The sequence below is a fragment of the Squalius cephalus genome (assembly GCF_949319135.1).
Source record: "Squalius cephalus genome assembly, chromosome: 14".
Classification (NCBI taxonomy): Eukaryota; Metazoa; Chordata; class Actinopteri; order Cypriniformes; family Leuciscidae; genus Squalius; species Squalius cephalus.
In genome coordinates, this window is record NC_137135.1 from 253,687 (window position 1) to 265,358 (window position 11,672).

The 11,672-nt window shown below is 38.8% G+C and overlaps 1 protein-coding gene across 2 annotated transcripts; it reads left to right on the forward strand.

Moving 5' to 3' along the window:
• Nucleotides 1–1,135: 1,135 nt before the first annotated feature.
• LOC307171547 (uncharacterized protein) lies at nucleotides 1,136–10,982 on the forward strand. Of its 2 annotated transcripts, XM_079893242.1 has the most exons (6): nucleotides 1,136–1,299; nucleotides 1,388–1,528; nucleotides 1,960–2,281; nucleotides 2,417–2,594; nucleotides 3,376–3,503; nucleotides 8,772–10,982. In XM_079893242.1, exons 2-6 carry the CDS (start codon nucleotides 1,521–1,523, stop codon nucleotides 9,084–9,086), a joined length of 951 nt encoding a protein of 316 aa, XP_079749368.1. In that variant the 5' UTR covers nucleotides 1,136–1,299; nucleotides 1,388–1,520; the 3' UTR covers nucleotides 9,087–10,982. The 2 variants fall into 2 exon arrangements, with proteins under 2 accessions (XP_079749368.1, XP_079749367.1); XM_079893241.1 differs by lacking the exons at nucleotides 1,136–1,299; nucleotides 1,388–1,528 and adding an exon at nucleotides 1,691–1,779 and having other exon boundaries at nucleotides 1,937–2,281.
• Nucleotides 10,983–11,672: the final 690 nt, after the last annotated feature.

Sequence of the window (11,672 nt, forward strand, 5' to 3'; positions counted from 1 at the left end):
CATGTTAGCCTGCGGACGCTACAATATAGGGAATTAAGGCTTCCCCCTTATTCCCCGACTCTGTGTGAGTCTATCTGGTGATTATGCACTGTATGCCTGAAACAGCTTCCGGTGATCAGTGTTTGTTATCCCAGCACGCACGGCGTTTTACAAGGGGTTCCCGTAGCGTTTTTCAAACGCAGTACGAGAGAACTCTCGTAAGAGAACGTACTCGGTTACTAACGTAACCTCGGTTCTCTCTAGAAGAGGGAACGAGTACTGCGTTCCCTTGCCGTGCGTTTGGTTCACTCTGGTTCGCTTCGGCGATCAAAATCAAGTGAATCAGCCTTCTCGAGCTCCTTTTATAGAGGTAAGCCACGCCCGTCTCGGCGGGAAGTGGCGAGGAGGGCGCGAAGCGCCCTCATTGGTCTGATGTTGCATCAGCCTGCGCTCGATAGGCTTATGCAGTTGCCGCAGAGCAGCCAATGAGCGGACAAGCCGTCTTGCTTCAGCTGTCTGCTGCTGCCGTAACGCGTTTTACATATATAAAAATTAAAGGATAATTTTTGCTTCAGTGTTTCGTGAAAAGAGACTTTTCCCGTAGCGTTTTTCAAACGCAGTACGAGAGAACTCTTCTAGAGAGAACCGAGGTTACGTTAGTAACCGAGTACGTTTCTGGTAAATGGTTGTACAATTACAATGTACATTGCAGGGTAACAATACCAATGTGTTAACATTGTAATTTATTTGCTATCACAAAACCAAAACAGTAGCTTCTCACCAATGTCCGATTTGTGCTTTCTCTGTTAAAGGACTACTTTGCATATTTCCAACCTTATCTCTTATCTGTCAGTGTTCACATAAGGATGTGAAAAACTACATTTGAGATAAAATGGATTAGCCGGTAAGACTGTTGACCCGAGTACTTCTCAAAAAACAGTCAGTCTTGCCATCTAGTAGTTAATGTATCATGGCCTAAACTGCTTAAAGTCTGGCCACATTAACTACCAAAACTCATGTAATTTATAGATGGCAAAGAAAACAGTGTCCTGGAAGCAGTCTCACCATGCCTTTTTTTAACCTCTCCTCACTTAAACCTGTGGAAACATTGACTGAAATATTTTTTTTAAAATGATGATCTTTTTGCCCTTTTCAGACTCTCCCATCCAGTCCTCGTGCACAGACACCTTGTCACTATCATCACCCTCATCGGACAGTGATGCTTCTCTGATGTCCCCAAAAAGACAGCGCATTGATGACGCCTTTGTGATGTCCCCAAAAAGTCTACATACTGATGACAGTTCTTCACAAGCCAAAGAGGTGATGTTTTTTCAGAACATTTCTCTTTATGTTGCAAACATTACATTTACCTGTTACTGTTACCATAAAAAATTTTCCTGTTGTCAAGCTTGTCAAAAGAATTCTGGAACAAAAGCCTGGAGGGGAGAAAATCCTTGCAAAATATGCAATGACTGGAGAGATGAAGGACCGAGCACGCCGTGATCTTGTTAGCATTGTTGTTGCTGAAATGTTTGAAAAGTATGATTTGGTAAAGTGTATATTCATAGTATTCAATTGCAGATTTGGTAGTTGTAATCAAATAGGTGATTATCATTAAATGACAACCGTGGCCAATGAGCTGTGGCCTTGCGCAGATCATAGGTTTTCCGGTGTGTTGGTTTTAATACACAACATTTATTCCACAGACGTGCTCCCCCTATGGATAAAAGAGCACAGTATGCATTGGGGATAGTAACACTGTTCCCCTCTCTAAAAGATCCCTACTCCAAAAAAGGCTATGTGAGTACATATTTAAAAGTAAGGTTAATCTTAATAAACAAATGAATAATGTTCTGGTGCATTTTAGAAGTCTAACACTTCTTTTCTAAAGATCTCTATTGATTCATGCTGAAACAATTTTTTTATACATTTCCATCTTTGTTGATACTGTCTTTAGGAACACTTTTTTGACATAGACAGCAATGAGGGCTACATTGCCTGGAAGATTAAAAACACACAGCGAGAACTCAGCAATGGCGGTACCAATGGGGGTAGGAGAAGGAGCTCTCACACTACAGGCAGCAGCGGACCAAACTTAGAGAGAGAAGTGACTAAAGTGCAGCAGTTGGAGGGAGACCAGTGTCGTGAGGCCATATCTCTACTGAAGCACAGCACAGACAACGAACAGATCTTCATAAAAATGAGAGAAACCTTCCAGCACAGGCAAAAGTTGATCCATGATCCTGAGCAATGCAGCACAGTGCTTACTGTGTTCCCAAGGTTTCTTGACACAAAAGGCCTGGTAAGTTTTTTTTTTTTTGTAAGCACATTTATTATGTTTTTGCAATGTCAAGAACAGCTGTTCAAAGATGAAAACGGTCACCTACCACTATACCACCATCATCAAATACACATATGCTTGCTTCCTCCCCTTTAGGTGGCGCAAGACTTTGACCTGTTGTTTGGAGCTGAGACTTCATCAAAACTCCTAGAGAAATGGGATTTCCTGAAGGCCAAAGTAATAGAGCAAGCCAAGGACATCAGCAAGACACCCCTGCTTGACCATCTCATCCAGTCTGCAGAGAAGAACACTGATGAGGATGACGAGGTCCCAGGTAAATAATTTACATGAATCTGGTGTGTATATTTCAAATGTCGACTTAATTTATTTACCATGACAAATAGTTGTGTAGACAAATAATATATTTTTTAGGGCTGCAACAACTAATCGATAATCAAAAATAATCAAGAAAGAATTTCATTATCAATTCATTATGTCACTTCACAATGGTGTAAAACGCATTTCTATGCATGAAACGCATCTGAAAAACAGAGCAGAGGTCGCAGAGTTAGCTGCTGCGAGAAAATTGCACAATACAAAACATGAGAATGTTTTATATTAAGTTCTTCAAACTGACTTGTAATTGTATTAATGTGGCCTGTCTTGTCAGATGCTGCGACAAATGTGTGTGATGTTTAATGTGTTTCGAGATGTGTTTTCCTCAGCATTTTACACAATGTCCTGTCAGTAATTGAGTCTTCGTAAACTTCACTGAATGAGCGCAAGTCCGTACATCAATCAAACGGCGGTCGGAATGGAAGCGCAATAACCCTTGACTGAAGCCCACGTAGATTAATTTACTACCGTTTTCATAGGCTTCAATTGGCACAATGTTTGAAGGAGAGCATTGTGCAGAATAAAATTTCCTCGATAAATTGGCCTTTTAATCCAACCAATTGATTAATTATTGACAGGTTAATCGATTATCAAAAAAATTGTTAGTTGCATAACTAGTATTGTTATTGAAAAGAGTTGTGAGTTTTAATATTGATGTAGTATCAAAGGTTTTGATCAGGTGTATATCATGCTTAAAGCAGGTGCTTCTGCCTTCTCAGGTTGGGATAGTGACATGGCCTCACTGCTGCTGCTGGTCTACCCGCTGCCACCACCTCAGAGTGGAAAGAAGGGAGCTGTAAAGATCAGTACCCGGGAAGCTGTGGACCATGTAGTCAAATTTCATAAGGTCAGTGTGTCCTAATCTCCAATGGCAATAGCCATTGTCAAAAGGCAATTGTGTAACCCCCCCAGATTATTAATCTGTTTCTTTTCAATGCCACCTCCACAGAATTTTAAGTCTGAATTTGAATTTGAATTTATTTATTTATTTCGAGCAATATAAGATGACACCTAACAAAGGCAATAAAGAAGCATTTTGATTCATATATACAACAAGTTAAATTCATCATACTTTATCAACATAATTCCATCTATTGCTCGAAACGGAGTGGGTAGAAGTCAAGCTTATTTAAACCCACCCCGGTTACAATTAACAGGAAAAACAAAAACAAGGCAATTGCTTCCTTAATTATTAACATTATCACAACACTCAGTTATATGTATATCTAAAGATGTATGAGAAAAAACATGAAAAAGAAAATGACAAAAAAAAAAAAAAAAACACAAACATATCTTAAATACACATCACACCATATATTTCCGCAGGTAACAATTATAATAATACCAACAATGGTAATCAAATACCTACAAGGTAAAATAAGACAGACTATGAATACATAGATACATCAAAACTATAGTAATACCAACAATGGTAATCAGAATACCTACAAGGTAAAATAAGACAGATTATGAATACATGAATACAACACCACATAATTAAAGTGTAAGTTGCAGGTTAAATTTTTCACGAAGTAATGCAATGTGTTTATTAAACATAAAGATAAGAACCGCCCACCATTGTTTTTTATACCAAAATGCTGATATAATATGAAAAGTTGGCACTTTTAACAGTGGTTTTAACCGCTCCCGCTCCCTTCCACTAGATGGGGCGTGACGTCATAAGAGGAACTCACTAGTAGAGTTACCGTACGCTAGCAGCTATAGATGCCTTACATAACTTCAGAAAAGTTGGTTGTATGTTTTATTTGATAAAAAAATTATGGATAAAATAACTCGACTGTAAACATACTCGTGTGTGCTGACTTCAAGGGGACCGTGATCCTGCCTGAAATGAGAATAAGCTATTCGCAAAACAAACGGGTTCAGGCACGTCAGATCAGCCGGTCGCAGGTCGAGCTGTCCACTAAACTAAACGCGTTCACCTCACGGCAGCACATACTCTCCACTGCTGATAGCCCACACAAACACAGTGATGGGGACATCGATCTCTCTTTTTCTTTTCTGACAATAAACATCGCTAATTAAATCGTGAGGAATTGATAACGCGTGGACTGAGGAAGGGTATTACATGACGTTTGAGGCGTCGATGAGACTAGCGATTGATGCCTGTGCAGTGTGTGCATCTCTAACGTTGCAGGCTTGCAGCTCTGATTTGGACTGACTTACTGTAAGTAAATAATGTCTTCAGTCGTTGTCCCTCCTTGCTATTCTACATGACGGCAATATTTTGAAAAGACTCGCTTGTTCCGTTATATTATCCGGGTTAAGTTTGCACCAGACTAGACTAAGTTAGCTCTAACGTAGCTAACGTTACTCACTGGGACACCTGGCTAACCCTCCACTCATTCTCCTCACACCAAGCATTAATAACTCTTTGAGTGCCATGGCTCCCCTCTCTCACGCCTGACCAGTTAAAAATTGTAGGGCTGTGGTCCATAAAGAATTTGATGGTTTCCCACATCCTCAGTCGTTCTCCAGATAGCCATAATACAGTAGGAATCTAGCGGAGTATGGGTTGCGAGTTCCTCTTATGACGTCATCACCCAGTAACTGAAAAAACACGCTACCTTTGAAGAAACCACAATATATGTTATTTTAACGCATTTTAAGACAGAAATAATTAAATATATACATATAGAGCACTTTAATTTACACATTAATTGACTGTGGTGGTTAACCTGCAACTTACACTTTAAACAATGCCCTCCTTGTAATGTGACAAGACCTTCTTTTTATAGAGTACTTTAAATTGATGAATGCTTTGACTTTGTTTGAGTTCCAGCCCCAGACTATTCCATAGTTTAACCCCACATACAGACACACAGAAACTCCTCCTAGTAGTTCTGATCGTTGGTATTAAAAAGTTCCCATAACTCCTCAAACTGTACAACTGCTCTCTCTGTGTGAATAATTTTTGTATGTTAGCAGGTAATAGATTATGAAATGCTTTAAATAAAAATTGTGCTGTATTAAATTTAACTAGGTCCTGTATTTTTAATAATTTCGATTTAAGAAATAGTGGATTAGTGTGTTCAAGATATTCAGCCTTGTGTATGGTACGTATAGCCCTTTTTTGTAAAATAAATAGTGATTGTATTAAGTTATTATAATTATTTCCCCATACTTCAACACAGTAAGTTAAGTACGGAGTGAATTCTCATCAAGTACCTGTTTGGCTTTATTTATTATCGCAAGGCTTTTGGAGACTTTGGTTTTTATGTGTCTGATGTGAGTTTTCCAAGTTAGTTTATTGTCTATTGTAATTCCTAAAATTTTTATTTCAGAGACATTTTCAATTTGTATCCCATCTATCTCAATCATCTTATCCATTTTTTTCTTATAATTACCAAATAATATAGCTTTAGTTTTATCTAAATTTAAAGATAATTTATTACTATCCATCCATTTTTTTATATTCCTTATCCTTAGTTCCGTATTTACAACATTAATAACCTTATCATAATTGTCATCACAGTAGAAAATGTTGGTATCATCTGCAAACAAAACACACTTGAGTAATTTAGAAACATGAAATATATCATTGATGTACAAGTTGAATAGTTTAGGGCCCAATACTGACCCTTGAGGGACACCACAAGAAATTACACGACAATCAGATGAGAACTCACCCATCTGCACATATTGCATTCTGTCACTCAAAGAGCTTTTTACCCAGTTTCCAGCCACCCCTCGTATCCCATACCTTTCTAGTTTCTTAAGTAATATTACATGATTAATAGTGTCAAAGGCTTTTTTCAAATCAATAAATATTCCAATGGTAAATTTTTTATTGTCCAATGCATTTGATAATTCTTCTGTAGCATCAATTATAGCCATAGATGTAGATCTTTTGCTTCTAAATCCATATTGACTTTCATTTATCAGTTTATATTTTTCAACAAATTTTTCTAATCGAATATTGAATATTTTTTCTACAATTTTTGAAAACTGAGGAAGCAATGAGATTGGTCTATAATTGGTAAAATTATGTTTATTTCCATTTTTGAATAGTGGAATAACTTTAGCAATTTTCATTTTCTTGGGAACACAACCATTTAGAAGTGACTGATTACAGATGTGCGTTAGAGGTGATTTGATGTTGTTTATAACTTTTTTTAGTATTGCCATATTGATGGAATAACAGTCCATAGAGTAGTTATTTTTGGACTTTTGGACAATATCCATTACTTCTTGCTCACTGACTGCTGAAAGGAAGATGGTGTTTGAATTATTCTCAAGTTTATCAATATTGTGCTCTATTTGTTCATCAGGTATTCTTGATGCCAAGTCATGGCCGATGTTTACAAAAAAAATGTTAACTATCCTATTCTTAGTACGATATTCACCATGTGCATCAACAAAATATTCTGGGTAAGTCATTTTTTTAAAGCCTTTTTTGAGAATGTTATTTAATACATCCCAAGTTCCTTTTATATTAGATTTATTATCAATCAATAATTTCTTATAATAAAATTTCTTGGCTATTCTTATTACATCAGTTAACTTATTTTTATACAACTTATATCTATTCTCCACTTCTTTTGTTTTCAGTTTAATGAATAATTTATAGAGATTATTTTTCTTTTTGCATGCATTTTGTAAACCTTTAGTCATCCATGGACATTTTAAATATTTATTGTGTTTACTGTAAACTGAAATGGGGCAATACTTATCATATGAATATGTAAATATTTCTAAAATATTATTATAGGCTCTGTCTGTGTCGGTCTCTCCATGAACAGAACTCCAGTCTTGTACTCTCAGGTCATCATTAAATGCATTAATTGCTTCTTGAGTTAGTAATCTTTTGCAGCTTACATTACAGATTTCTTTTGTTTTTGAAACATTACAGTCATATACAACAAAAACAGGTAAATGGTCCGTAATATCACAAATAAGCAAACCATTAGATATGTTATTTGTCAAGTTATTTGTAAAGATATTATCGATTAAGGTTGCACTGTGTGATGTAATTCTACTGGGTTTTGTTATTGTTGGGAATAAGGACATGGAGTACATTCTTTCAATGAATTCATCAGTCAGTTTATGTTTGTTTGGATTTAAGAGGTCAATGTTAAAGTCCCCACAAATAAATAAGGACTTATTATTAACTGTTGAAAACAGATTCTCCATCTCTTCATTGAAAGTATCAATACTTGACCCAGGTGATCTATAAACACAACTTATAATAATATTTTTTTCTTTCCATTATTGATTTCTATTGTTATACATTCCATTAAATTATCAACTACAAATGACATATTACTTAGAAGCGAATATTTTATAGTTTTGTGCACATATAGCGCGACCCCACCTCCAGTTTTATTCTGTCTATTCACGTAATGCAGACCATAATCATCCATTTCAAAGTCAATTCCTTTCTCTTGATTGAACCAGGTTTCAGAAATCGCTATCACACTGAAGGGATAAACAAAATTTTGTAGATATTCACTTATTGCATTAAAATTTGTATACAAACTTCTGCTATTAAAATTAATAATAGTCAATTTATCCTCAGTAATACAATTATCGCTGTATTGTTCATTTGTATAGTAGTTACAGTTGTTGTTAATAATAGAAAGGAAATTGTTGTCAGGATCAATATCAGTCTCTACATCATGCATATTGTACTCAGTATATTCAGTTGCACCCAGATCCAATTGACGTAGTTGTTCAATTCTCTGCAAAAAGTCTGTCTCTATATAATTGTCATTTTGACCACCCGTGTGTGGCTCAGTACTCATAGTGATAGTGTAAGTCAGATGTTACCTTAATTAGATGGCTGATGTGCATTATGATCACTGATACTTGTCCAACTCCTCCATGTTTCTTACTATGAGAATTTTGGCCTCCTCTGGAGACCCATTTAACTTGATGAAGATTTTACCGTTGGTAGTCTGATAATTTATGTTTTGCCTCCTTGAAGTGCATAGCGAATAGAGAGTGGGGTTCACCTCTTTTGACTGCAGTCTTGTGCTTGTTCTATCAGAGTGTGACTTTAGGAAGTCACAGACAGGTTTCTATCAGAGTGTGACTTATCCATCAAAATGTGATGTTCAGTGTAGATTCATTTCAGTTTATTGTTATCTTACAGTCATGTCGCAGCCTTCAGGAGCACTCTGGTCCAAACCAGCGGAGGCAGCCCTACATCCTGGCAGTTGGGACGACAAGAAAGCACATCCACGAGTTCTACATTGCATTGGATGGTGATCTCCTTCCCTGCAAGGGCAAGTCTTCCCTGTCAGCCTTTGATGAACTTTTCAAAGCACATTATGTTTTCGGCATCTCCTATGACCAGGCCTTAAATGGCATGTACACATTTGTGCAGACCACCATCTACAACATTGATGTAGGTCATTCTCACGAAACTCCCAGAGTCAAGGACCTAAGAGCTAAGCTCCTCAACTAAAGAGTTATGATGTTCAGATGCTTTGTTTGCAAGTCTAGTTTTGTTACCGTTCAAATGTTGATCCGTTATCTCAAAGTTTTCCATGCCTTTTATCCTGGTAAGAAGTTTCAGTTGATGTGTGACCAGACTGGATGCCACCAGAGATTTTGGACTTTTTCAGGCTTTAGAAAACATCTCCATAACAAACATAGCGCTAAAAGTCTAGATCAATTTGAGAACGAACCCGTCATATTTGAGAACGAACCCGTCATAGTTGAGAACGAACCCGTCATAGTTGACATATCTGATGAACCCGTAGTTAATTTAATTCCAGAGCAACCAGAGAATTCTCAAAGATGTAATGAGACCAGGCAACATACCCAAGAAATGTGTGCATCCCTTATTGCAAATCTCCAAGGCTGTGGTGTGGCTACTAATGTCATAACGACTGTTGTTGAAAATATGGAGGAACTTGTAGAGGAATTGCATTCAAATGTTAAAGATGATGTTGTAAAATTACTCTCTAACGATGAGGAGATCAGAACAAAGTTTGACGATTATTTTGACAACCTTGAAAATCCATTTAGCAAACTGAACACTGAGGCAAAAAGGAGAAAACATTTCAGTGAGAAATGGGGTATTGTAGAACCTGTTGAGGTAGCCCTAGGAGTGAGGTATGACACTAGAAGGAATCGAACTACTGGCACATATGATCAAGTTCCCATAACAGACAAATTTGTTTATATTCCTCTATTGCAAACTTTGAAGTTCATATTCACCAACCAAGAGATCTGTGATCATTTTGTGCAGCCTTGTGAGAAAACTGGGTTTTACAAAGACTTCTGTGATGGTAACTATTTTAGAGATCACCCCCTCTTCTCTGAAAAACCAAACTCTCTCCAAATACAGATATTCTACGATGATTTTGAAATGGCAAATCCACTCGGATCCAAGCATGGTATCCATAAGGTTGGAAGTATATACTTTGTTTTACGAAACCTATCTCCAAAGATAAACTCCGCTCTTATGAATATTCATCTTTTAGCCCTTTTTCATACTGAGGATGTGAAGAAGTATGGATTTGATTTAATCTTACAGCCCCTCGTACGTGATCTGAAAGTTCCTTGAGTGTACAGGAATTGAAGTTCCTTTCTCTGATGAACCAGTTTACGGAACAATTGCACAAGTAACTGGAGACAATTTGGGATTGCACACATTACTCGGGTATGTTGAATCATTCAGTGCAAACAATTTTTATCGTTTTTGTCTAGTGGACAAACAGACCTCACAAACGGTTTTCAGGGATGATGATCCAAGAATAACATTGCGTAATAAAGCACTGCATGATCAGCATTGCAATGACCTCATGGTAGATCCTACACTGCCATCCACATTTGGAGTTAAGCGACAATGTTTATTCAATGATCTACAGTACTTTCATGTTTCTGAAAATTATGCTGTAGACATTATGCATGACATATTGGAAGGAGTGGGGCAATTTGAGTTGAAGTTGCTGTTTGCTTACCTCTCAGACAACAAAATCATATCCAAGACAGATGTTTGTAACCGAATATACTCATCCAATTATGGCTATGTTGAATGAAAAAATCGTCCAACCAGAATAAACTTGGAGCAGACTGGAAACGGAATTGGTCTCAATGCCATTCAAACTTTTTGCTTAATCCGGAATATGCCCTTGATATTTGGAGATGTTTTACGAGAAGGAAATGCCCACTATAGACTCTTGTTGCTTCTGTTGCAAATTACGAACATTATATTTTCTCCAGTTGTTACTGATGGAATGACAGTATGTCTGAAGCATCTCATTGTTGACCATCACCAACTTTTCAAAGAGCTTTACCCACATCGCAGAATGATCCCTAAACATCACTTCATGATTCATTACCCCAGAGTAATTCGAAACAGGGCCGAGTTCAGCAGTGTGTGACCAAGAAGAGGAGGAGCCAGGGGCAGCACCCGCACCAGCACCAGCAGCATCAGCACCAGCACCAGCACCAGCAGCATCAGCATCAGCACCAGCACCAGCACCAGCACCACCAGCACCAGCACCCGCACCAGCACCACCAGCACCACCAGCAGCAGCACCCGCACCAGCACCCACACCAGCAGCAGCACCAGCACCACCAGCACCAGCACCAGCACCCGCACCAGCACCACCAGCAGCAGCACCCGCACCAGCACCCACACCAGCAGCAGCACCAGCACCAGCACCAGCACCCGCACCAGCACCAGCAGCATCAGCATCCACATCAGCACCAGCAGCACCAGCACCCGCATCAGCACCAGCACCAGCAGCACCAGCACCCGCACCAGCACCACCAGCAGCAGCACCAGCACCCGCACCAGCACCACCAGCACTAGCAGCAGCACCAGCACCAGCACCAGCACCCGCACCAGCAGCATCAGCACCAGCACCAGCATCAGCATCAGCACCAGCACCAGCACCAGCAGCACCCACACCAGCACCAGCAGCAGCACCCGCACCAGCAGCATCAGCACCAGCAGCAGCACCAGCACCCGCACCAGCACCCGCACCAGCACCAGCAGCATCAGCATCCACATCAGCACCAGCAGCACCAGCACCCG

What these genes read in the sequence shown, in the direction of transcription:
- LOC307171547 (XM_079893241.1), top strand. Translation starts at nt 1,699, where the DNA reads ATGGATAAAAGAGCACAGTATGCATTGGGGATAGTAACACTGTTCCCC. An exon ending in TGAGGATGACGAGGTCCCAG is followed by an intron (nt 2,595 to 3,375) that starts GTAAATAATTTA and finishes CTGCCTTCTCAG; the next exon opens with GTTGGGATAGTGACATGGCC. An exon ending in ATGTAGTCAAATTTCATAAG is followed by an intron (nt 3,504 to 8,771) that starts GTCAGTGTGTCC and finishes GTTATCTTACAG; the next exon opens with TCATGTCGCAGCCTTCAGGA.